Raw genomic sequence first — 27,236 nt, 5'->3', positions numbered from 1 at the left:
GTTACACACCTCACCTCCCTACAAAAGTATTTTTTGCTTACCTATTCACACCATAAACCCTAATAAGACCACGTGTCCTCATGTGCCCCTATGTGAGAAGGTCTGCAGCTTGCCTGCACGGATGAGGTGAACAAGAGTTTCTCTCTAGAGAACCAGCTGGTCACGTGCAGATTCTGCCCTGCTCATTTCTCTTTTGCTCGCGGTGATGGTGGCAGATTCAAATAGCAACGGGAACCTTTGGATTATTTAAAATGATTACATCTGTAGGCTTCTGTTCCTTCATCCATACAATGAAGGAAATAACAATTTGTAACAAAAATTAATGGAAGACCATCACAGGATTTCCAGAGTCAGACATACTCAAAAACTGTTACAGGGAATGCCAGGATCTGAACTTTGATACCTTCCCTGGTCCTTCACCGAGCACAACAGCTGCCCGTGTGAAAGGAATTGTCAAGTTTTCCATTTGCATTTGGAATTATAGTTGCTCTTAAGCCTTTTTTCAGTCGCTCTCCTTGCATCATAATTAGACTGTGTTCATGAGTATCCCCTGCTTCATCACCACTTTGATGGGGAGGATTTGAAGCCAGAGGCAACAAAATTCCTGGCCCCGTAGGCTGCATCTCCCTGTGTCCTCACATGCTCAGGCATCACAGGAATGACAGAGTGGTATCCAGATATAGATGGGCTCCAGGAGAGCCAGCTCCAAGATCCTCTCGCGTTCTCAGTGCCTGGGGGTGACTTCAGATCTTCACAAGCCGACCGAAGTTAACCACTATCCATTTTTGCCCTTTCTCTATTTATTATAGCTTTTCAGAAAGTTGATGAGGTGAAATATTCTCCAGCAGAGGAAATAATATAAAGCTTAAAAGTTGTGTCTGATGGAATGGTGAAATAATTCCACTACTTTCCTTTGAGCAAAAAAAAGAAATAATAAGGCAACCTGAGGCAGCCTCTAGGGGTTTCACTATTGCTAGATTGGAGAGAAACATAACGGCTTTAGACGAACAGGGTTTTCTTTTAACTTGTTAGAGCACTTTGGGATGAAGAGATAAGAAAGACAGGTGCTAGACAATAGAACAAACCTGGCACCAGCTTATTTACATAATTTTGTATAGAGGCGCATTGATGTATGAAGTATAAAGTGCCTGTGTTGAATAGTGAAAATAAAGTATTTTGGAAAACAATCAATGTTCACTACCCAGTTCTAAAATGACTGAACATTTTATGAAATACCTCTTGCTTCTTTGTGAAAATTACTGTTGATTTAAGCTATGTGTGCAGTTTTAAGAAAACACAATCTTTTATGCCTTTGTTTTAAGATAATTCTTGAGAATACATTTTCTAAGCAGATGAGACATTGGTCCCTAGGGGGTGGGAGGAAGGAGAAGAGGAACATTCACCCCTCTCTCTGATGTTGAATGGCCCGGCCCCCATTTCTTCATGATTAAAGGCCTCCAGGAGGGCTGGAAAAGTGTGTGGAAGAAAGATTATAAACAGCAATTTTTACAGGCCAAATTGCCTCCTAAATGAGGGAGTAGGGGACTTAAAGGTGAACATAACTGTCTCTTTCACTGCATGCAAAGGTATGTGCTGTGTGAGAAGCTACGTTCTAACTTCCTTTTGGCAAGTATTCCTTAACAGGCCTTGCAGATACCTGAAACCAATTTTAACCCACTCTGGTCCTCCGCTGACCACCACGTTACCTGAATGGTGCGGGCCCATTTCCCGGCTGCTCACCAGTCCTCAGGCCTATGGGGTGAGTAACTGCCCCAAGTGGGCAGGGCTTGGTGAATACTGATGAGCCCAGAAACCTCAGGGCTCTTACTTCCCAGGAGTAATACCATTTTAGGAAGGAAGCGTTTTAAAATTCGCTGCACCAAGAAGCATTTCTCTTTTCCTTTCAGATGTTGCTGATGTGGGCTCATTCTTCTTTTAAGAATGCAATTTTTTTATTGTTATCAATATTTTTAACCATAAAATGAATTTAGAAAACAAAAGGGGAAGTAATGTGTCCTCACAAACTGCTGTGTTTTGAGGTTTTGAATTTTAAATATTGGGCCTGTGCTTTATAGCTCAAGGGAGTGGAATAAAAAATGCTGAAAAACGATTAGAATCGTTACAAACAAACCAGCGTCAAGGATTGGAGAGGAGCAAAGCCTTGGAGTTTGTGGCGCCTTGGAAGTTGTCCAGCTGGCCACCCCCTTGCACAAACAGAGAAAAATGCATCTCAGATGTGCGCAGGACACAATGGCCTAAGGCAGTGGTTCTCAAAGCGTGGCCCCAGACCAGCAGCCTCAGGATCACTTGGGAACTTGCTAGAAATCCAAATTATCAGTCCCTGCCCCCCCCTCCCCCCAGAGCTCTGAGCTTGGGGCCCAGCATCTGTGCTTCCTTGAGCCTTTCAAGTGATTCTGGTACAGCCTAACGTTGGAAACCACTGACCTTGGTCACCTAGCCAGGGCTCATTCTATGAGTAATTTTGTATGGTATTCCCCAAGCCAATGAAAGAAGAGTTGAGATCCTAATTCTTTCCTTCAAGGAAAGCTCTGTCTGAGGAAAAACTACGTTGGCCAGATCTAGTTAGAGTCTGCCATTATCTACTATGATGACTTCCCACCATATTTAGCTTTGTGACACTCATCCCAAGAAACATGCTGTGAAGACACACTTTTCAAATAAAATATAACAAACTGAATTTTGAGAATTTTGTGATAGGCAGGAATATTCCAAAACCAGCACTGAGAATCATTCCGTACTCAGAGGTGCCAAGATTCTCCAAAGGTTGAGAAACTCCTCTCAACCTAGTTAGGTACCAGTTCAAGAAATCCACTGAATTTTATTTTAACTCCCTTAACCCAAGGAGGCACTTGGTTAGCACACGCTCTCTACCAAGTCTCACCTTAGGCCTGGAGATCCCGTATGGCTGTGTTATGGTACCAGTCTTCCATGGGAAATGCTCCCCTATGCCCACGGACACGGAAAGGCAACAGCGGCCTGCAGCAGAAACCGCAGCCAAGGCAAGACAGGGCTATTAAGAAAGGAAAGCAAACACCCTCCTTTCTTACACTGTAGGACTGCTATTGTTTTCTTCATCATGAAGTGACTTCTCTCTCTCTTGCCCAAATCCAGGAGCAGCTAAAAGAGGAAGATGTAGAATGCATTGTGAATCAGGACGAACTGGCCATGAGTTACCAGGAGCAAGCCACCTCGCCCCGCAGTCCTCCTGCAGGGCTGGATCTGGACCAGAAAGCATCACCACAGACTCCAAGCAAAGACAACATTTACGAGGGGGACCTCGGCCTAGGAGGCTACGAACTCAAGCTTGAGCAGACTCTGGGTCAGTCCCCGCTGAATTAATGGTGGACAGTGCAGACATAATCACAAGTAAGGCAAGGCTCATTGAGACGTACAAGCCAAGCTGGGGAGGCAGCGTAGGGAAGAGAGGCTGGAAAATACAGGAGGAGCATAAATTGGAGAGAATAAAAATCTTGTCACAAGTATCCTCTGGTGCCTAAAGAAATGAGAATTTATTATCACCCCTCTATATCATGCAATTGAATTTAAGTTTTGACAGCAGCCAATTTTATTAGTGACTTGGGTGGGGTGGGAAGGGCAGAGAAGCGAGGTCAGGAGTCTCGCTGCTCTAAGGAAGGAACGGATGTGCTTGTGTCTGAGGGTGTTTCCTTCTGGTATGCAGCTCTCCACACCCTTCACCCCTATTTTGGATTTCATTCCCTTCATTAGGGAGAGTTTAAAAATAAGGAAAAAAGTTTCTGAGCATAAACATGTGGCTCCTAAGCTGAAAGGAATGCCCAGTTATTTAGTACCTGTTCATTTGTATATCATAAAGACCTAGACTACTACATGCCCTTAATGCCTTCAGGACTATTTGCAAAGCCCAGACAGGGGACCAATACCACTGCTGATGGCCTCACAGAAGCCATGCCATGTGGCAACCCACTGTTCCCATGGGCATTCTTGTCAAGCTGCTTCCCCCATGGAATGAATGAAGGGGTTACTTCCAGCTGGGCATAGCCTGCACTAAATGTAGCTCTGCTTTCCAGCTTGCTAGGACCCCTTCCAAGAAGAGCAGTTTTCTTTTTCCCCCATCCTATATTTTACCAAGAACAAGCCTTCCCATGCTCGCTTGCATCTGAGTCACATCTCGGCCCCGTGGCAGGTCCCTTCTGTATGCCGGGTAATGAGGGTCGACAGCACAGGTTGTTCTCCACGTGGCAGGAGACAGCCCTGACCTGTCCTCCGATCCCAACACCCCCAGCTGAGTAACAAGAGCAGAAGCTAGAGGAGCAGAGCCCATGATGCGTCGACCACACTGAAGACTCAGGTGCGCCGCCTGGGGACTCCGTTACGAGACATGGCTCTTGGCCCTGACAGAGAGACCGATATAATAGCTTTTAATTCAGCTGCATGACCTGTGCCTTTTAAGCCATAAAGATACCTCAAGCCTAGCTTCTCTTGAATTACAGATGTTAGTACCAGATTCCAGAAAAGCAGGCTCTGGTCTTAGGTGCCCAGGCTATGATGGGTCTGCTTCTGAAGGAGGTAGAGAATGATGTCTTCCTCAGGCCCAAAGCTCGGAAATAACATACGCTTTGCTAACCAGTTGTTAGGCTATTAACCATGGTGGTGTCAGGCACACTGCTATGTACATTGATTTTCTTACTTTCCAAACAGTAGGATCCAGGGGCACAAATTGTTTCATACTCAGCTAAGTATAATCTGGTCATTCCAGGTAAATATGGCAAATGGCAAAGCATGAAGTTTTCTATTTGACCTAATCCTAATAAACTTTTGTTATAATGTATGATTGTGTTGGCCAATGCTTTATTTAAAGACATTTTCGGGCACCTGAGTGGCTCAGTCAGTTGAGCTTCTGACTCTTGCTTTTGGCTCAGGTCATGATCGCAGGGTCATGGGATTGAGTCCTATGACAGGCTGTGCACTGAATGTGGAGGCTGCTTGAGATTCTCTCTCTTTTCCTCTGCCCCTCTCCCACTCACATGCTCACTCTCTAGTGTTCTCTCTCTCTCCTTCTCATTCTTCCTCCCTCCCTCCCTCCCTCTCTAAAATAGATAGATGATAGATGATAGATGATAGATAGATGAAGACATTTTCTCTGCTCATGCTAATTGGCAGTTCTAAGCCTTTATACTTGAAATTCCAGGTGAAGTAGGCACTGAAAGGTAATGCAAGGGAGATGCAAGGGTCCTGTGGCCCAGGAAAAGCCATAGGGGCTGGCACACAAACCACTGAAGGAAAGAAGAGAATGCTGGAGGGCTGGGAGGGCATGCCACCCAGAAAAGGGAGAGCTAAGTCAGGCAGAGTGGAACAGCCTCCTCCTTTCACACTTTCACTCACACATGATCATGAAGAGCCTCAAAAATGGGGGAGAAAAAAAAAGGAAAGTCAGAAGATAAGAATTCATCTGATTTCTGCCTGCATCCTGTGAAAGGAAGAGATGATAACCTGGTGTTTTGCTGCTTCACATAGAGAAAGACACACCAAGGGAAAGAGAAGGTCCTTTCAAAACAGACCAACATTAGTGGGGGCAGGAATGGAGAGAAAAACGACATATGAGATGGAAATCAGAAGGAGTGGGGAGGGGAAGGCACGCGATCTAAACCCAGCACCGGCTTGCTAACAGAGCACAGCAAAAACAGCCTTCTGCCCGCAGGAAAGCCTTCTTCCTGCTTAGAAAAAAAAAAAAAAAAAACCCTTTCCAGCCGACCACCATGAACCATTGCCAACAAGAAGAATTAAGGGGCTGTTTAATCTGGGTCAGGCCACTCATCCCCCTGACTCCAGGTAAGTAAAATACTGTGAGTTTGAGGAAATTGTGCCCCACCTGATCTGTAAAACAGTGTTCCAGTTTCAAGATGTGATTACCAGCCTCTTTCCCTCTGAATCAGCCCAAGACCCAAAGAGAGGCTAGCCAGTGTCCCAGTTAGCAATTCATAAAACCAAAGTCCCTTTATGCTCCTGTTGTGAGGGGTAATAATTTCTGATCTTAAGATCTCTGTGCTTTGATTAGCAGTGTGAAGACTGTGAAATTCAAACCTATTCTTTACTGCCAGTTCCAAATGAACAATAAAGGCAAAGGAGCTTTATTCAAACCACTAACACTTGCACTCATTAGAGCTCTAATTAAAACAGGACTGTAATTAATTAATTGATTTATGGTTTTTCTTTGAGCTTCTTACCATGTGTACATCACACACACACACACACACACATGCACGCATGCACACATACAGTTCCACTCACTGTCAGGCTCCCAGCTAGATCCTCTGTAGTGTCCCGCTGGTACTCAGTACATGCCTGAGCAAGTCAGAAGCCCGATGGCAAGTGCCATTAAGGTCTTCATTCATAAAGTTTCTAGAAGCTTCTTGGGGAGCAATTTAATGATATAAATCAAAGCTGAAAATTCAAATACCTTTGACCCCCCAATTTCATGTGCAGAACTTTTATTCTAGATATTTGAGAATATTATACCTACAAAGGTATTTATTGAAATCACCGAATTGTTATACCGGTTAAATAAAACGCACCACAGCCATCTCATGAGACAGCATCACATGTACTGATATGGAATGATCTCTAGGATGTGTTATTAAATAAAAATAGCAAGGTGCAGAACAGAGTGGATGGTATGCTGCCATTTAAGAAGGTTAAAAAAGAAATTGGTAGTATAATTGCCTTTTAAGAACTGAGGGGAGACTTAATGTATCACTTTTGTACCTTTGGGGTTTGCACACTACAGATGAACTATTTATTCAAAAACAAATAATAAGAAGCATCCTATGAAATAACTCACTGAAGTGCTGAACTACAATAGGAAGTGGAATAAAAACTAAAAAATTTGTTATTTTTCACCATGATCTTTGAGACCTTGAGAATATAAAGTGTAGCATCAATAGTGCCAATAGCTTCTGGGTTTATTCATTTGTACCATTCGACACACAGAGATGCAAACTACGTAAAATGTCCTTAAAATTCAAAGACAAATATGGCTCAGTCCCATCCATCAAACATCCAGTAGGAGAAGAGAGGTTGCTAAAAACCAATAGATTCCTTGTAAGATACCAATACATGTGATAAAGCTACAGTAGTCAAAACTGTGTGGTACTGCCCTAGAAATAAGAAAAGAGATCAAGACAATCTACTACAAAGTATAGAAGCAGATTCATGAATAGAGTTAGAAATTTAGTTACCAAAAAGTGGCATTTTAATTTGGGCTGAGAATAAATGGGTTATTATACAATAAGTAATGCAGACCAATTGACTTTCAGTTTGGGAAAAGAAAAAAATCAGGTAATACCCTGAAACATATAAAAAACTAAATTTCAAGTAATTTAAACACCTAAATGTTAAAAAACAACTATAGCATAACAAAAAATTTAAAAAGAATATGTACATAACCTTGGCATATGAACAGTTTTCCTGAGAAAGACATAAACCCAAAACAAAGAGTGATAAATTGGACTACATAAAAACACGAAATTTCTTATGACAAAGACAATAAGCAAAATTTTAAAACAAACTTGGAGAAACACACACACACACACACATCCTCCTGTGTGTACATGTGTCTATGTGTATATCAGACTAAGGATTATTGTTCAAAATACACAAAGAATTCTTACCAATGGATGAGAAATGAAAACATAGAACCAGGCATAAACATATAGAAAGAATATGCAGAATCAAATACATATAACTTCTATCCTGACTTCTATCTTCAGGCATCTGTGTAGAAAACAAATTCTTAGCATTTATGCATAAGGAAGCAGACAAAATGATATTCATCGTGGCACTGTTATCGCAAAATCTTGGGGAGGAGAATATCCATCAATAGCAGAAAAGAACTACAATACTCTCATCCTAGGTAATTCTCTGCAGCAATTACACTCTGTGTAGAATGGGTCCATATGCATGCACTCACATGGAAATATTTCCGAGGTAAATTATTAGTGAAAAACAATCTGGAATGATTCACAACAGACTGATAACCAAGAGGGGAGTGCAATCGAGGGCTGAATCGAGAAAGCCTTTGGTTTATCCACATTATTTTTTATCTTTATGATACCATATCCAGTTCTGAAAGTGACTCTGGCTTCAAGATGGGGGTGTGGGAGGGGGCATGGTCAAGAAAGGCTTTAAAGAAGAAGTTACACGTGAGATCTTGAAAGATGAGAGGGTTTGACCAAGCAGATATGATTGGTGCTGGTCTGTGAGGCAGGAGGTAAGACTGATCACAAGAACATGGGAAGAGCCTGCCAGTTAAGGGGAACATCATGGGCAGAGACAATGGGGTGTGAAGCAGCCTGGCACTTTAGAGGAACTTTATATAAGTTATTCCACATGGCTATCATATAGGTTGTGTTTGCAGGTAGGAATGGGAAAATAAGAGATAATTCTGGAGCTCTCGATCAAACTGAGGATTCTGAGCCATGATCCTATGAGAACGGGGAGCTATGAAAATATTTTAAACAGGAAAGATAATTACATAGATTGGTAGGAGATGGATTACAAGTAAACCTGGAGAAGGCATAATAGCCCAGGAGAGAAACTTAAATAAGGCCGAATCAGGAAGAATGGAGACTAGAGGACAGGTTCTAGATAAGTTTCAGAGCTAGAATCTGCAATATTGATAACTGACTGGACGTGGAAAGTGAGGAAGCTGGAGGAGCCCAGAATGACACCAAGTTTAAGGCTTACATGATGGCAGGTTGATGGTTCCATTCATTGAGGGTATTGGGAAGAGGAACAGATTTGGGGAAAAGCCAACAGATTCAGCTCTGGACATGTTGAACATGAGGTTCTTATGGAGAGCTGCATGGAGATGTCCAGATGTTGTTTACATGGATCTGAAGTTTAAGGAAAAGGTCTAGCCTAGAGATGCATATTTGGAGAGATGAGGTGTGCATCACAGTTTTACCGAAGAGTTTTTCAAATGCCACGTGAACTTCCTCACACTTCTCTAACTTCTGCAAAGAAATTCCAGTATGCCCTCCCCACAAAAGGACCATGCCAGAATCTCTGGATGGATAAGCATATTTTTCTTCAAAAAGGCAACAGAGATTATTTTCATTCAAACCACTGACAAGAAGAAGAAAGAGGGAACAGAACAGAGAACTGAGGAGGGCTAACTCCAGTGGATGGAAAGAGTATGCACCTATGAAATAAACCTTGGAGAATCCCTTACAGGGAGATCTGGCATTCCCATGGGACAAGGGTTACATGCAGAAAAAAAATGTTTATTTCTACTGTTACTGTGTTTTTGGCCTTATACAACTGTTCTACCTCTCCTCAGTTGTAATCGCCAATTTCACTTGTCAACTTGGCTAAAATATAATCCCCAGTTATTCAGTCAAGCACTAATCTAGGTGTTGCTATGCACGTGTATCTTGTAGGTGTAATTAACATCCATAATTGGTTGACTACAAGTAAAGGAGATTATGCTAGATAATCTGGGTGTGCCTGACTGAATCCACTGAAAGACCGTAAGAGCAGAATTGAGGCTTCTGGGAAGGAGAAATTCTGCCTTTGAATCGTAGTTTCAGCTCATACCAGAGAGCTCCAGACTGCCCATTCTGAAGGCCTGCCCTGAGCTGAGATTTTTCTTTCCTCATTTGATATCCCTCACCTCCCTCTCCATCCCCTCTTGACTAGAACAGAAGGACAAAGTTGTAAGAGGAATGCTCACACAAAATTAAGGAAACAGGTAGATTATTTGCTGAATTCAAGTGTTTTTGAAAGGAGCACTTTAGGGATTTGTTTCTAAAATACACATTGCATGCTGTATTCTGATTTACTCAGTCTGGTCTCCTACCCCTTCTCCATCTGTACCATGGTTCAAGGATAACTAATGTTCGTAGGATGCCCCTGAAGCAAAATCTTAAAGTACTTGTGAGATTAGCAAAGAAGCTTTCAGGCGTTTGTTATTCAGAGCAGGGCAGCTGTTAGACTAGGTGTGGGGGAGGTTGCAAGGGGTAAGAAGCTTACCTGTGGAAGTTTCCATATATCTCCCAAATATTGTCCATCAACCTGTCATTCATTCAGTTTGACAAACATTTATTAAACCCTTACAATGTACTGCTGATAATCAAGGTTAGGAATTGCCAATGTCAGCATCATTAATGGGATAAATAAAGATGGAACAGATGAGCAATGGTAGAGTCCAAAAAGCACATCAATTCAGAGACATCTTGGCTCACCTCATCACACAGACTGATTAGTTTTCTCGATGAATGGGGAGGAGAGGGGAGCCCCAACACGCCAGCCTGTAGGTAAAGGAGGGGAATAGACCATCTGAACCGCACCACAGGGGTCAGCTTCTCTGCATGCCAGCATCCTCTGCAATGCTCCCCACCCCTGTTCAGTGGGAGAGGAGTGCCTCAGCAAGGATTTAGTGCGAGAGATCAGATTCAAATACCCTCTACTTCATAATGTGGCCTAAGGCAATGCAATCATATTGTGAAACTCAGCCTTCAGTTAAGCAAAATTACCAGGTCACTTTCCCTGAAACCCCATTGTCCACTCATCATCTTGCAGATGCAAGCATTCAGGATATGCTAATTTAACAGAACTGAACTGAATTAAATCCTGGCTAGGCAGGGCTGTATTGTACCTGGCACTATAATTAGAAGGAAAAAAGAAAAAATGACCCTTTGATATGGGCCTCACTTTTCCATATGTGATATTTCATTTCATCCTCATGAGAGTCCTGGGAACATCACATTTCAAGCCCCGCTTTATGTGCAGGGACCTGGGAGACAAAGATGTTAAGCCCTTGGCCTAAGATCACACAGTTGATTAATGGCAGATGGGAGTTTTGAATCCAGATCTGTGGAGCCTCAAGGATCATGATTACATCCCATATACCAGACTGCAGAAAGAATTAGCACAAGTCTGTAAGTATGTACTAAGAACCGTTGATGCCCCAGCACTGGGGACAGGAGACTACACAGATACACCTCAAGTTCCTGGGGTTTCCAGTGGAGAACCCAGAAGCACCTGAGTGGCTCAGTCGGTTAAGCATCCAACTTTGGCTCAGGTCATGATGTCACCATTTGTGGGTTTGAGCCCTGCTTCGGGCTCTGTGCTGACAGTTTAGAGCCTGGAGCCTACTTCAGATCCTGTGTCTCCCTCTCTCTCTGCCCCTCCCCAGCTCACACTGTCTTTGTCTCTCTCTCTCTGTCAAAATAAATAAAATATTTAAAAAAAAAAAAAAAAGCAATAGAGGGACCAGAGACGGGAGAGTGACCACACACAGGACAGAGTGAATCAGAGCAAGTGGGAAGGCCCCAGACTTCCAGGCCCTGAATTAGTCAGAATGGATTTGATACCAAAAGGCCACAGTCTAGGTCAATCTAGCTTTAGAAAAAATGTCTTCACTTACGTTACTTAGAAGCCCAGGAGTGGAAGTTACCTGAATATCAGGGCACAAATCAGACAAATCAGGCCATCAACATGCTTTCTCTCTCCCTCTCTCTCTCTCTCTCTCTCTCCCCCTCCTTCCCTCCCCTCATTCTGCTCTTCTCCACTTTTGCCTTGTTCTCACCAGGCCCAACAGCTGCAAAGATGTCCACCAGCAGCTCTGAACTTCCAATTACTCCTACAGCCAATAATCTCCAAACCAGGAGGACATCTTTTTCTCAAATGCTCTAGCAAAATCCTAGGAATGACAGTGGTTGGCCTAATTTGTGTCTACACATGCCCACCTTTGCACCAATAATATTCACCCAAAGGACACAGTTATCCATTTGGCCAGCCTACATCATATGCTCATCTGATATAGGATCAAGCAGAATCATTTAAATGACAGCTCCTGCCTAAAGAAAAAGCAAGAAGTCCTATGTGTTGTCCCCACCCACACTGACCTGGGTAGCCAATATGATATTGTGGAGATAATAGTACATAATTAAAGAAGACATTTCACCTTATGCCTTGCTCTCTTGGATCACTCTGAAGGGAAATAAGGTACCATGATACAAGCCACTCTCAGATTCCTGGTCCACAGAGGCTATGTGAGATAGTAAATGTTTACTGTGGTTTTAAGCCACTAGATTTCGCAGTAATTTATTATGCTGCAAAGATCATTCGAGTGAACAGTTCCTGAACAGACAAAAAGAAGTCTAGTCATCTATACCTTTAAGCACAATCATTTTTTAGAAGAATATAATTCTTTGCTTAACAGATAAAGGCCCTGGAATACCAGAAGTCTTGGCATAGCTCAGCACACACATATCTGACTTCCCCTACCTACAATCCTTGAATCCAGAAATGGAAATGATGATGGCCACAGGAACCACAGGAACCATACCATCTCTGATCAGGGTCAGTGATCACCCAAGGGCCCCACAGCAGGGTGAATGACTGGCAGGAGAAACAGTGTGCAAGTTCACTGAGCTACATGCTAGATGCTATCGAGGGATACAGAGATGAGAAAAGTCTGCCCCTGATTCCTGGGAGCTTATAATCTGGGCACAGGAATAAAGTGAAAACAGTGGTTTCTTGTGTGATCATAGTAGAATGAGGTTTAAGAAGAACCTTAAAGCAGAGTGCCTGAGTGGCTCAGTCAATTAAGCATCCAACTCTTGATCTCAGCTCAGGTCTTGATCTCAGAGTTCTGATTTCAAGCCCTCATTGGGCTCTGGATTGGGTGTGAAGCCTACTTAAAGAAAATAAAATTAAAATTAAAAAAGGAACTTTAAAGGAAAAAGGATTATGGTATTGCTTCTCCACCCTAGCTTCACCCTGGACTGACTGGGAGAGATTTATAGTCTACTGATGCCTGAATCTCAAGCCCGGTGATTCTGACCTCATTGGTCTGGGGTTTGGCCTGAACAATGAGAGTTCTTGATGCTTCCCAGATGACTCCAATTTGTAGCCAAGGTTGAGAACCACTAGATTACAAGGACTTTCTAGGAAGGAGAGACATGATCCAGTTGCAGAAAGTCATCAAAGGCTTCCTAGAGGAAGCTGCTGTTAGAATGAGCTGCAAAAGCTAGGAACGTGGTGAGGACAATCTAAGGAAAGAGGCAGATGGGAGGAAGCTGTGAAAGCAGGGGCTTGGCCTGTCCAGTGGTATCACATTTCCTGGAGCAAGAAGGAGCTGGTTGGTTAGAAAGTAACTGAGAGGCGCTGAAGATGCTAGTTTTCAACCCTCAGGCTGTAACTACATGCATTTCTGAGACCACTGTCCAGCTAGAAAAGCGCCAACTCACAAAACCTGTGAATCATCAATTTCTAAATCCCTGGCATACAACACATTTGGGATATCATTTATAGGGAGCCACAGCTGCTGCCTGAACAAAAGAGGAAAAAATAACTGCTCCCTCCAAGCCCCCGTGACCATGCAACATCATCTGCCAAATCACTTCAAATTGCTCCTTTTCATAACACTGGATCAAAAGATGAGAACTGCATCAGAATTTGGCCCAACCTTGGCCCAGTCAACTTTGGCTATGGGTCTCCAAGTGCATCCTTTCCCTGATGAAACCTTGACCAAGAGCCACCCCTGCATCCCCCTCATCCCACAGTATGTACCAGCCAGAAATGAAGAGATGATTATTGGGTCCATCAGGGATTGCATAGGGGCGAAAAACATTTTCATTTTTTCCTTCTAGGTTCTTTGGATGATCTAATAATTAAATTGACATAAGACAGATTAACAAGAGAAAAACAAATTCTGTACACACAGGAGCCTCATAAAAATATGAGACTCTCCGGCAGTCAGGTAATTGAGGCTGATATACCTCCTGAGATAAGGAGAAAGGGGTAATGTTCTGCAGCTTCGAAGGGGAGGAAGAAAATTGACAGGAAGATGGGAAGAGCAAATGTTGATAAACTTTTCTATGTCATGCAGATAAGTCACTGTGATGTAAAAAGTTATCTCTGGTGATAGTTCTCTTGGGGGGCAGGGAAAGTCTATGTCAATTCTTTTAGGCAGTTGATGGGGAGGTACAAAGCTCTTCCTGAGTGTGCTGAGCCCAGAGCTTTCACCTCAAAATGATCCACATGGCCAAAGTGGCACATTTCCGGGTGATGGCATATTCTGCTCCTCTTCAAATGACAATTCAGTTGGTGTGGATTGACATCCTTAAAGGCTGAGATGCTGCAGTTCTTTATTAAGAGGGTAAATACACTCTCCTGACATCCATCTTAGAAAGAGAGGTCTAGAATAGCTTCTCATACTTTAATGTGCATTTGAATGCTGTGAGGACCTTATTAAAATGTAGATTCTGATTCCACAGGTCTGGGTCAGGATCCAAGGTTCTGCATTTCTAGCCAGCTCTCAGGTGATGCTGACCTCATGGTCCCTGGACCACACTTTGAGTAGCTGAGGCCAGAGCAGTGTTTCTCAGTCTCCGGACTTGGTTAACAGGTGGTCTTTAACTATCTTTCAAGGGATGTGCAGGCAGGTTGGCAGTTTTGAAAATAAAGTGACAGAACCATTTAGTTCACAGCCAGGTCACTCATTTTAAATGTAATATTAACTGTGATTTTCATAAAAATCCTTCTACTTATAAAGTTTGCTCATGACAGATGAGCACAGCGTTAGTTAGTCTGTCCCAGCAACTCTCCAGTTAGCCACTGTTCCATTTACAGGACGCAGCTCATCAGAATAACATATTTTCTCCTTCTTTGGGCATCAGTCTTCACATTAGGCAAATACGCACTTCGGTTGTTAGTATCGCGTCATCACAATTCGTAAACATGGATCAGTGATTCAAAAGGAGTTCATTGGAGCGTTAAAGTAGAGACAGAAATAGTAATGTAAATACTATGATTCAAAATGGTACGCACATAGGTAGCAAACAAGACTCAAGTGAGAACGTGGGCTGTGGCTCAGCAGCTGGCCAGGCAGGTGAGTCCCTAAGGATGACACAGAGGAAGAGCATCTGAAACTCAGCAATGATCACTTCCCCCCTTACCCCTTGCAGGTCATCATCTGGTAGGAAACTTGTCAGAGGAGGGTATAAAGCTTTTCCTTCATCCTTAGAGCTCAAAGAGCTATTCTTTTCTGTAGTCAGGCCCTTGAATTTGTCCAAAACAAGTACAAAATAATACATTCCAGTCCAAAATTGATAGGTTTGGCCCAAAGTTGAACAACAGTCATAAGCCATAGATACATCATTCAAAATTGAATGCCCAACAGCAAAATGAGTCAGGCTATGCTTTCGTTAAAATGTTTGTTAAGCCAGTTTCATTATAAATATGCTTACAGGGGAAACGAGACTAAACTTTAGCCTACAGTTTTCAAGGTGAAAAGCCTTTGTGATCATGTATGTTTGCTAGTTGCTATTTCACATTTCAGGTGGACAATACCACCAATGAATAGAGGCTAAATCAACTCTTAGCTTATGTGAGATAAGTAAATGAAGTAAAAATGCTCTGTAACTTTTCGTTTTCTTTGTTACAGAAATCCCTTGCTACAGAAAAGACTTTCCATTTTGACAATGATTATTCTGTGCCTCATCAGGTAGACTAGAAAAGGTGTGTTAGGATCATACTGACAAAATACTGTAAGGGCAGCCAGGGGGCGCTTTGAGAGGCAAATAAAAATGTCCATCTGCACATTGCATTATTCAGAGAGAACCTCAGTGGTCACCAATATACCTCTTGACCTTTATCTGTTCAACATTTAGTGAGTACTTGAAAAGCCATATCTAAATGCTACAAAAGAATATGAAGAAAACTTACAAATACATCCAAAAAATAAATAAGGTCTCCATCCACTATCATCTTCCTTGTTGAAACATTCTTATTTTCACAGTCGGACATGCTAATTGAAAGAGGGGCTGATGGGCACCAAGACAATAACAGAAGGCATTCAGTAACTTGGGATTTATGTTCAGTCAGATACCCATAACTGTCTGACAGAAACCCCCTACATGTCCCTCCATTACTGAAGACTATGAACTTAGATTTTCAAATTTAGGAGAAATACAAACTAAAACGCAATAGACTAGATAGAGAAATTCATCTGTGGCTCAGACTCTCCACCACTGGAGAAATAGATTATAGGGTATGTATACACATATGGTTTCATTAGTGAAGAGTGGCAAACTATCATGTCTCTCACGGAAACAAAACAAAACTTGTTTTTCATTCTGAAAGCAGTTTTCATTTTACTTTTTTAAAAATTGCATTGCATCTTTCTTTCTATGAGAACAGTGGCCGTGGGTATATCAAATGCCTGCTAGTTCCCTTATATGCTAATGTTTTGAGAAACACATGCCAAGAAGCTGCAAGCAAATCGAGTTCAGTCACTCGCCTACCACAGGTCGGGTTATACTAAGTACTTTTGACAGATAACATAGGAAGAGGTAGAGGAGGCTTTCCATTTGAAGGGGGAAAATTTACTCCTAATAATTTTCAGTCCATAACACCCAGCTGTTCCAATAAAGCCAAGCCAGTTATAAGAAAGATGAAACAAGTACAGCCGTAAAAACTGTGACCCATCCATATTAAAAAGAAAAAAATACACACAACTCCATTTAGCAGTGCAATTCAGACGACCTCTAGCCATCACACTTATTACAGTGACAGCTCCTCCCTCCAACACCCACTAGGCTTGGCTTTCTCGGGTGCCCCGGAACCGACATGGCAATTATTATCTCTTTCTCTACAGGCATCAGCATTTTCACAAACACTTATGGGGGCTTTAACCTCAAAAGAGTTCCTGCTCTGAGGGATAAACTTTTCTCCATCGCGTGTAATTAGCTCAGTGATGCATCTCCCACACTGCGTGGATCCCCTGGAGAGAGGCATTAGTGGGTCAAGTTCAAGTGACTAAGACACATAGCACAGCTGCGTAACATGAGAAAGCCCTCTGTGGAGATGGGGTGGGGCCTGAGGGTCTCTGAACAAAAATATTGATGCCCCTGGAGACAGGACAATAGTTGAACCATATGGCCGGCATGTGACGGAAGTGATGGGTGTGGAGGGGGCAGGGAGCATGTGATTGGGATGCGCCTGTGTTGGCGTTCCACCCTCTTCCAACTTTCACAGAAATTCTGAGCCGGGTGAGGGCTGAGCTGGCAGCAGTGAGAGAAAGCTGGAGCAGAGAGGGAGACCAGAAGCTCTAATATATGCACAGCCCCTGAAGGATGCCAAGGGGGAAAGAAAGCTATTGTTTGGACGTCGATGTTAATTAAACACAAGTACATGAAAGAAGTCACAACCAACCACAACTGAGATACTAATTCATTAAAGAAGAGTAAAGCTTTGGGTCCTAAACCAAGCAAAGCTGAGTTATCACAGCCTCAGTAAAGATAGGGATGCTGGGACTGAAATGTCTTTATCAGTCGAGTTATTTGTGCCCGAGTGTCCAAATTGTTGTTCTGTTCTAGATTGGTGACAAACACGAGGATTTTGCATTGTTGTAGAACAAAGAGAACTGTGACTTCAGGTTCTCAAGCTTTACAGCTGAGTTTATACACTTTTGACAGTTCTAATCTACTTCCACAGTTAGGATCCCCTCCCCATTCAGAAATTTGGGGGGAAAGAAGGAAACATGTTCTCTGCCCCCCTTCCCTGCAGGCACCCTTGCCATGCTACTGGGTGGGCTTCTCATGAGGAGCATAGACTCCACTCAAAGTGAGGGCATCACCACATATGTGAACAAGTCACAGGAGGGACCATAGTACTCAACAAATATTCAGGAATAAATTTGCCCTCTGAGACACCACCTGTAAAAGCCATACATAATGCATGAATTTAGCCATCTGTAGAAATAAGCCAAAAGATTGTAAATGTATGACTGAAGAGATTGGGAACATTCAAAACTCCAATCAAGGGAACCAGGGTGTTTTTTCAAAGAAACAAAACTGAACTATAATTGTAATTTAGAAAAATAAATCCTAATCAATCGTATTGTACCCAGTTTAAGAACAGACTCTGGCACACAAGGGGGTGTGCTTGGCCTGGAGCACACAAGGGGGAAGCTTAGAGACCCCATCACAGAGCATTTGTCCCGCCCCTTCGCTCTGGAAGGGATTGATACCGAGGCTGGCATCGACAAGGTGTATTCTGCCGTGGCACAGGGCTGATGCACCAGGCCTGTCCCTGGTAGGGTCATGGTGGCTCTCCAAGGACCTTCAGGGGCCACCACAGGTAAGGAAGAGGAGCCCCCACCCGACGCATCCAGAATAGCTCTCCCTTGATGCTTTCACATATTAGACTTCACCAAGCATTTTTTAATTCCCTGTTTGAAAACAGCTGTCCTGAATTAAATATCCTCAGAACTTCCATATATTTACACTTCCCTTTGCACTGACTTCATAGATGCTAAGCAAGCTTCTGATAATCATTGTTTCCCTACTGAAGAGAAGAATGCTCCCAAATGGATGAATAAAAACAAGTTTAGTCACCAGTTTCTTCTGAGTTTAACTGGCTCCCATAACACCTAAGTCCTGTTCCAAGTCCAGTCATCCTCCTCTCCAGCTGAGTCCCCGTCCAAGGACGCATCCTCAAGTCCCTCAGTAACCCAGTGGAAGCTGGCCTTCCACTGGGATCTTCAAACTACAACATGAAAGTGTGAATTAAATGGTTAACTTTGTATTAGTTAACCAACAAGCACTCTTCTATCACAGTAAAACCCACTGATAGAGCAAGTGGACACTTTTTGCCGGTGCTGCTGTGGCGAGGGGGCCGATTGCTAGTGCGACACAGGAAGCAAGTGGAGAATGAGGGCCTTGCCAACGCAGGGGAATGTTTTTGAGGATGCACACAAATTGAAGTTACTCTTTTCCCTCATAAAGCCAGAGGAACCCACGACACCCCTCTAGATGGATCCAGGGAAGTCACGTGTACACCTTCATAAGCACACCACTAAAATACCATGTTGCAGATATTTGCAGAAGACATTTGCTGGAGGGGGAAAAATATCCTTCCAACATCTAAGCTTTGGTCTGGAGCACTGCAGCTGACACAAATCACCACAAGTTTAGTTGCTTAAGATAACACACATTTAGGGACGCCTGAGTGACTCAGTCGGTTAAACGTCCGACTTCGGCTCAGGTCATGATCTCACAGTCCGTGGGTTCGAGCCCTGCACTGGGCTCTGTGCTGACAGCTCAGAGCCTGGAGCCTGCTTCAGATTCTGTGTCTCCCTCTCTCTCTCTGCCCCTCCCCGACTTGCTCTCTGTCTCTCAAAATAAAATAAAGACAAAAGAAAACACACATTTATTATCTCACAGAGCTAGAGTTAGAAATGCAAACCAGGCCCATTGGCCTAACATCCAGGTGTCAAGAGTGAGTTCCTGCTGGAGGCTCAGGGGGAGAGGGTGTTTGCCTTTTTCTGCTTCTGGAGGCTGCCTTGCTTCCGCTATCCTATTTCCTTCTACTGACGCTGAGCCACCTCATCCTCCTGATCCCCCCTCTTATAAAGACCTTGTAATTACATTGGGTCCACTTGGATAATCCGGATAATCTGCCCATCTCAAAATCCTGAACTTAATCACATCTGCAAAGTACCTTTCACCACGTAAGGTGACATATTCACAGGTTTCAGGGACTAGAACACAGACATCTCTGGGAGCCATTTTCAGCGTACCACAGCACATAGTCATATTTTAGCATACAGCTAAAAGATAAACTGAGACATATTAAAATTTTTTATTCTATTTGAGCAAAAATCCGTTCTACTGAGCCACCCCCAAACTAGAAGTGGCTAAGAGCATTCTGCTGATAAGCTAAGAGAAAGACCTATAAGGAGAAAGCCAAGAAAGTATTTGATTGGCTACAGCTTAAAGCCTAGTTGACTGTTTGTGATTGGCCATTTTTAGCATTTCGATTTTATAACCTTAAGGTGTTTACAGGCTTAGATTTTGGTTTGCTTACATAGACAGCCATGTCATTAGAGCTACCTCAGTCTAATGGCTTTTAATTAATTTAACAACTGGAATAGGAGAACATGGCATGACTGAAATGCAACTGATAAACCTTTAAGACTGAGCTCCAAGGGGGTGCATTCTAAAAGAGGACACTTTGTAACTTGGATATCATCTCTGACCCAGAAAGAAGAGAACATGGCTGAAGTGGTCTGGCATGGATCAATGTGGGACATAAATCACCACAGGACATTAGCACAGATCAACAGAAACTCCCAAGACTGGCACAACATAAGGAGAGAATATTAACAGGTCCTGGCAAATACCCGCTAATCCCAGCCAACTCCACATTTTATCAACTAGTAATTAACACCAGATGTTCAAATATAAGGAGCATCCAGTATGTGTCGGATCTGTGTGGGTTTGTTTTACAACATATAGGCTGGATGAGAGCTCTGTTCTACATTGTGCTCTTAATTTTTCCTTCTTGTTGTCTTTCTAAAGTCCTGGGGAAAGAACTCATTTTATTTTTTCTCAATGTTTATTTATTTATCTTGAGAGAGAGAACACACACGCATGCAGGCAAGAGGCAGACAGAGAGGAAGAAAGACAATCCTAAGGCTTCACAATGTCAATGCAGAGCCTGATACAAGACTCGAATCCATGAATCATGAGATAATGACCTGAACGGAAATCAAGAGTCAGACACTTAACTGACTGAGCCACCCAGGCACTCCTCATTTTTTTTTCTTTTTTATTGGAGATCTCCTTTAGATCTTGTTATGCAAGCAAACTGACCAGAGGTCCCAACTAAAACTGATGGTCACTATGTCAGGGCCCAGCACCATACATGATTTACTCCTATTGACTGTTCTTCCCCTCCAATATCAGGCATGCTGAGAGGCCCTCTTTAGCCCCAAATATCTACCTGACCAGCCCCATGACAAACCTATTAATGAAGATCTGTTTCACATCAAGCTTGGCTTTCTAATTGGGTCTGTCTGAATGCAGATTTATCCTCTTTTTAGCTGCATCATGGTGAACTTAACCTTTCTGAACCTTGGTTTCATCATCTATAAAATATAGATTATAATCTCTACTTTGCAGGTTATTATGATTCTAAGGGATAAAGTAGAATTATAGTCAATATTAGACTATAACTATAGCCAATATAATAGTAAATTATAGTCAATATTAGCTATCAATATTGACTATAGTCAATTATAGTCAATATTAGCACTGAATAAATAGTAGCTATTATTGCTATTGATGTTATTTTCTGATCTGTAAAACAGAGATACTTAATATACATAGATCTGTGTAAGAACTGAGGTAGCATGTGTGAAGCACCTGACACCATACCCAGTACAGAGAACTCAATCAGTAATGATTCATTCCCAACCCCTCCTTCCTCACATCCATTCTGTTGGGTTCACCAAAAAAGAAGAACTGTTGGCTTCAGAAAACTGGAGAATGTAAACTTTTCCCTGAGACAATCCCCTCCCCTGACATCCCTCTCCCAATGCCTCGTGAGCACAGACTCAATTTTTGGTGAGCTCACCGTGCACGACTGCCCCAAGGACATGCGACAGACTCATTTTAACTGGATGGGACGCTAGTGTGTATAGGAAAGTATTCAGTAGGAGCCTCTAATGAAAGGATCCTAAGAGTGAAAGAGACATAGCTTTAACCAACTGGAGGATAGACACATGGGAGGGGATATTTGTTAATACAACAGAAAAGTCCAGTGGACATATCTGGTAAATATGGCTGGATCCAGATACTCAAAAGACATTATCAGGAAATGTGTTATGCTCCATCCTTTGGCTTTGCTTACTCTGTTTTGTTTCCCTTCTTCAAGAATCCATTCTCCTCCTAGTGACACCTGGTAACCAGCTTCACAAATGCAACAGACAGAAGGAACTCCTTTCTCAATAGTTCCAAGAAAATCCTTCAGCCAAAATTATTAGACCAACTTGAGCAAGGTGACCAATCCTTAGTCACTGAGGCCAAAGGGATGGAAGGTGCTAACTGGCCAGGCTGAGGAGACATATCCACCCTGGAGCTAAGATATGTAGATGTTAGGGGGGGCAGGTCAATAATAGCTCCCACCTGAATTCTATGGTGTGAATGAGTGATAAGTAGTTTATCAAAGAAAAAAACACAGTGCTAAGATAAAAGAAATGGGAGCAGATGGTAGAGAAGCAAAATCTTCCAAAGGATCCAAGAGAGGAAGGCCTGGGTTACCTGGGCAACAGGAGGTCTCCAGGCCAATGTAGTGGGCCATAATAATGGGAGAAACTGGTGTGTAATGTCTAAACAACTCACCCTCTTAGAGTTCTAGCCCTATCTGCTTATTATCAAGAGATTCCCGGGGCGCCTGGGTGGCTTAGTCGGTTAAGCATCCGACTTTCACTTAGGTCATGATCTCGCGGTTCGTGGGCTCGAGCCCCGCGTCGGGCTCTGTGCTGACTGCCAGCTCAGAGCCTGGAGCCTGTTTCAGTCTGTGACTCCCTCTCTCTCTGACCCTCCCCTGCTCACGCTCTCTCTCTCTCCTAGAAATAAATAAAAATATTTAAAAAAAAAAAAAAGAGAGATTCCCACAACCCATTAGCCTTTCAAGACAGTCTCTAGAATGGCTATGATTCATTTTCTTTACATATTAGATCATACATTTTCAGAATGTGAACCAAGGACAGAGGTTAAAGCCAGGCAAATAGCCACTCAACTTTGCTGCTCTGTTCTGGACAAGCCATCATGGACAAGAAGGAGGGCAGAATGCTGGTTTATTATCCCCATTTCCTTAAGGAGCCTTGTTTCTCAAAGGATGCTATGAAGCTGGGTAATGAAAACAAAAAAGAATCATAAAACTCACAAGGTTTGTTGATCAGAACACCATGCAGTTCCCTGCCAGAGTTGGCTACACTGAAAAATGGCCATTTGTTCCTAATTCAGGCTGTCTCATCTCCTGATCAGTCCTCAATCTGTGGCAGCTTTTCAGTTTCCTCCCCAGTTACAAGCTCCCCAGTTACCAGAACAAGCTGCAAGTTCTTCTTGTGAAGAACTTATCAAAGGCTTCTGAAAAAAAAACTAAATAAGTTATAGCCACTGGTCCCTTTTATCCACTGCTTTATTTCAAGAACTTCTGACAGGTTCAAGAGATACAGTTTTCCTCACTCCAAAGGCATGCCTGCCTGATCCATTCACACTCTACCCATCCAGATGCTTTAGAAGATGAGAGAATGAGTTTGCTTCATTTGTCTGGACCTCCTTACAGAGTAGTTATATCATTAGCCTGTGGCTCCCAAGGATAAGCCAGCATTCTTCAGCATCTGCAGAGTACCGCAACTGTGGCTTAATTAAAACTAGAGTGAAGTTCTGACCTGTTTGTCCATGGCTCTGCAAAGCCTGCTTTTAAGGATGAAGTGATTCTGCACCAAATTGGCAAGATAGACGAGAGCATTGGGTTTTAACCCTGGTCATACATTAAAATCACTTAAAGAGATTTTTTTTTAAATAGCCATGCCTGAGCCTCATCCCAAACCAATGAAATACGTATCTCTGAGGTTGGGGCCTGCATTCTGCGATTGTCTTTTAAATGGGCAGCCAAGAACTATACAGGGAAGATGCTGGGAGTCTCAGGGCATCAGTCCAGGACATCATTTCTGATTCGTCCGCAGGCTAGTATCACCTGGGGAAAGATGTCTGCAAGCACCCTAGGACTGTGCGTCCCGTTCATTGTATCTTGAGTACCTGAGGATGACAAGCTTGTGAATTAAAGGATCTTGAGGTCAGCTTTAAAGGAGGCCAAATCTCCTGTGCTTATGAGGAAAAAAAAAACTGTCTAGTCACAAAGGAAGACAGTGACTGATAAAGGAAGTTTGTCACCTAAGCTATAAAATATCAGACCATTAGGGTACAGTTGGCAAAATTTTGCAGTGACAGCATGTCAGGGCCTGGATGTTTATTCTTCCCAGACTCGGACATTTAACTCGCTATGTGACCATGGATCAATCTAGTAACCTCTCTTGTCAAGTTTACCCACTTGAGGAATGGGCATGGCCTTCTTGGCACTTAAAAGATCCTTTATATAGAAATAAAAGGCATTAGCCCTCCTCTAAAAGCAGCTTTGATCTATAATGGCTGAAAAAAAAAAAAAAAAAAACAACCAGGAAGTGTTTCATTTAACGACTTCTTTTTTGTAGAAGTTGTTAATGATCTAGAGAGGGGCAAGTCCTCCTAATAAATTCCAACTCCCCATCCCTTTAGTTCACTATTCCCAAAACTAAGGGACAAAAGTACTGAAAGTGCACCAAATGAAGTAAAGAACCTGTTGAAAGCCCCTCAGTGTGCAAAAGATAAACACTTTGAAAATCAAGTTGATCAGAGCTGCTCAGAACTGGCATACATTCAGGGTAAATTAGAGATTCAGAAGTCTTGACAATCTGATGAAAAGCATAAAAACCCACAAGCTTTAAAAGAGCACCCCAGATCTACAGATACATTTATGTGTTGTCAAAATCTCTCTTTTGTTACTGAGAAACAGGAAATAATGATAGAAGGTGAGGTGGAAGAGAGGTTATTAACTATTAGAAGGCTGCTTGAAAATAGAAACTGAACAGCATCCAGTGAGAAAGGCTGGCACATCTTGGCATTTATACTCTCAGAGTCTTCAGTACTCCTAGGTCAAGTGCCTGAGAAGGTGAACTTAAACTCTTTCTGTGACCTCCATTGTCAGGAGGACAGAACTTGGGAAGCCAGCTGATTCATTCCTCCCATGCCTGGGACCTGGCCCTAGAAGGTAATGGTATTTGAGTGTGGAGAGCACAGTGGGGTTCTGTCCATGTGCAGACAACTGAGAGGGAACACAGGCAATTTATATCCCAATATAAAGTCTGCTCTGCAAGTACTGAGATGTTGCATCGAGTCTCAGAGGACCATGTACCTTCTAGATTTATTCCCATCAAAATGATCCATTCCTTCCTTCTTTCTTCTATGTACTCTTTTAGAAAACATACCGTATTTCTATTGTGTGCTAGGCTTAATGCTAAGTATGGCAGATACAGAGCTTAATAATAAATTCCCTTCATTTAAGGAGTGCTGTAAGAGTTATGATTAAGAAATGCATAGGGAATGATGTGCAATGGGAGAGAACTTAACCCATATTTGAGAGTACATTCAGGAAGGGCTTTATGGGAGAGTCAACGGAGCTGAAATTAATCACCCAATGAAATTAATAGCCCAAGGAAACAAATAGGAAGATTGCATTCCACACAGAGGGAAGAATTTATGCAAAGTTCAGGAGATACCCATTGATCAGAAAAAGTGTTCCAGGGGTGCCTGGGTGTCTCAGTCTAAGTGTCTGATTCTTAGTTTTGGCTCAGGTCATAATCTCAGGATTCATGGGTTCGAGCCCCACATCAAGCCCTGTGCCAGGGTTGGATGGAGCTGCTTAAGATTTTCTCTGCCTCTGCTTCTCCCCCACTGTCACGCATGCATTCACACACAATCCCTGTCTCTCTCTTAAAATAAATAAATAAACTTAAAAAAAAAAGGAAGAGTGTTCCAAGCATTCCCATATGGCTGGAGTGTGAGGAATTTGAAAACAAAGGGGAAAGTCCTTTTGTAGGGGCAAGGGGCCTGGACCAAATCAAGAAGGGTTTTTCGGGCCCTGTTTAGGAGTTTGGATTTTACACTGAGGATAATGTGGAAGCACCAAAGGTTTTTAAAGAGGGTTGTAAACAGATAAGAGCAACAGAGGGAAGGATGGATTGGTAGATGGAGAAAATGGAAATGAGGCCAGTTAGGAATGCTTCTTACAGTAAAACTACAGAAATCCAGGGGCACAGGGACAGGAGTGAGGGGATGGAGCAGAGGGGCAGAGGAGTGTTGGTCAATCCCTAGAGGTGAAGAGTCAGCGAGAAAGCAAGAAAGCAGGGATGGGATGAGTCGCAGTTCTGTGTGTGGCGCCTGGGGACCAGTGTGAGAGAGAAACCACAGAGGAAACGTGCATTTAGAGAGAGGACAGTGGGTTAAGTTTCAGTATTAGTTGCAAGCTGAGTCTTGCCAGCAGGGGACTGGGTAAATCTGGGGCTGGGAAGAGAGGCCTGACCAACAGGAGAAACAGAACTAGAAGACACAGGATGGAGGAAGATGCAATCACCTGCAGAAAGAGTGTTGTGAGACAAGAATAATGTCAAGGCCAGATCCTCCCTTTGGGAACATATGGGCTGACAGTGATGGAATTGGTAAAGACTAATAATGAACTGAAACCCCTTCAAAATGCGTAAATGGAACATAGCACTGTTGGTTACCATTTTTCGAACATTTAGCAGGCCCTAGGCAGCACGTGACTGTACATGAGTGATCTCATTTCATCTTCAAACAATCAGGGAGATGTTTCCCATTATTACCTTCATTTTTCAGATAAGCAGACCTGGATTTATAGAGGTTAACAATGTTGCCCTGGGTAATACATTAGTAAGTGAAGAGCTGGGTTTTGAACCTCATTCTATCAGATTCGAACCCGTCACTAATGTGCAGAGGTCTAATACTACACACTATTTGAAAAAAAAAAGAAAGAGCTTTTCTTTTTCTCCACTTCTTACCAAGGCAAGAGGTAAAATTTAAAAACACAAACGTTAGAAGAATAAACAGTGATTCCAGGGCTAGGAGAAGCATGAAGAAAGAAGGGGTTTACTCAAATCACATCACGAATTGCCTCAGACTCAACCTGCCTGTTCTGGGGACAAAAAGGGACTATGGGGATCAGAGTGAGGTCTGTGAGTCCAGTCCTCGCTTCCAGTCCTAAATGCTACCATTTTAGTATAGTGCGTGCAGCGCGCAAGGATTCAGGCGCGGTGGGTGGGCCAGCGACCAGGATTCTGAAGAACAAGCAACTTGAAGGCAGAGTGGAACTCTGCCAAAAAAGTGTTCTTTTCTTCAAAAACCATCAAAAAAGAAAGTGCCGTTCACTTGTTTGACATAGATAAGATGGTTCTCGCACTTTTTTCTCTTTGTTTTTCTTCTGGAAATCTGCATCTGCACGCAGGGCGGTCTGGTCTGGGGCTTGGTTTTGTTTTCCAGGATTTGCAGCGTTCAGATGCAGGCATCGCAGGAGCCCAGCCTCATCTCCAGAGGGGGTCCTGTGGGACGCTATGCCCAGAAGGCTCATCCACAGAGTCCCACTAAGGGCTGTGGTTTCTCTCTGATTCCACATAGCTGACTAGATCCCAGCGTTTCAGGAATCAACTATTTTATGGTGAGTGATTTTCTTCACTAAACTCAAGACTGGCAAGCTTCTCTCTGTGGCTTTCTCTGCCTCTCTCTGTCACTCTTCTGTGTGTGTGTGTGTGTGTGGGTGGGTGGGTG

General features: G+C 42.9%; 2 protein-coding genes across 8 annotated transcripts in view; one reads left to right on the top strand and one right to left on the bottom strand.

Moving 5' to 3' along the window:
- The window catches only part of SLC9A9 (solute carrier family 9 member A9), a 659,022-nt gene extending 654,194 nt beyond the window's left edge, over nt 1-4,828 (top strand). For both annotated transcript variants that reach the window (XM_077756733.1, XM_077756732.1), the window contains 2 exons: nt 1,654-1,759; nt 3,133-4,828. In XM_077756733.1, the coding sequence (XP_077612859.1) occupies nt 1,654-1,759; nt 3,133-3,360 (334 nt within the window). In that variant the 3' untranslated portion in view covers nt 3,361-4,828. The remainder of the gene's footprint in view (nt 1-1,653; nt 1,760-3,132) is intronic.
- Nucleotides 1-27,236, bottom strand: part of LOC144225508 (uncharacterized) — a 121,353-nt gene that overhangs the window by 2,767 nt on the left and 91,350 nt on the right. The gene's annotated exons all lie outside the window — the stretch shown is intronic.

This window comes from Crocuta crocuta, unplaced genomic scaffold (genome assembly GCF_008692635.1).
Source record: "Crocuta crocuta isolate KB4526 unplaced genomic scaffold, BGI_CrCroc_1.0 scaffold337, whole genome shotgun sequence".
Classification (NCBI taxonomy): Eukaryota; Metazoa; Chordata; class Mammalia; order Carnivora; family Hyaenidae; genus Crocuta; species Crocuta crocuta.
This window is presented reverse-complemented; position numbering and strand designations above follow the sequence as displayed.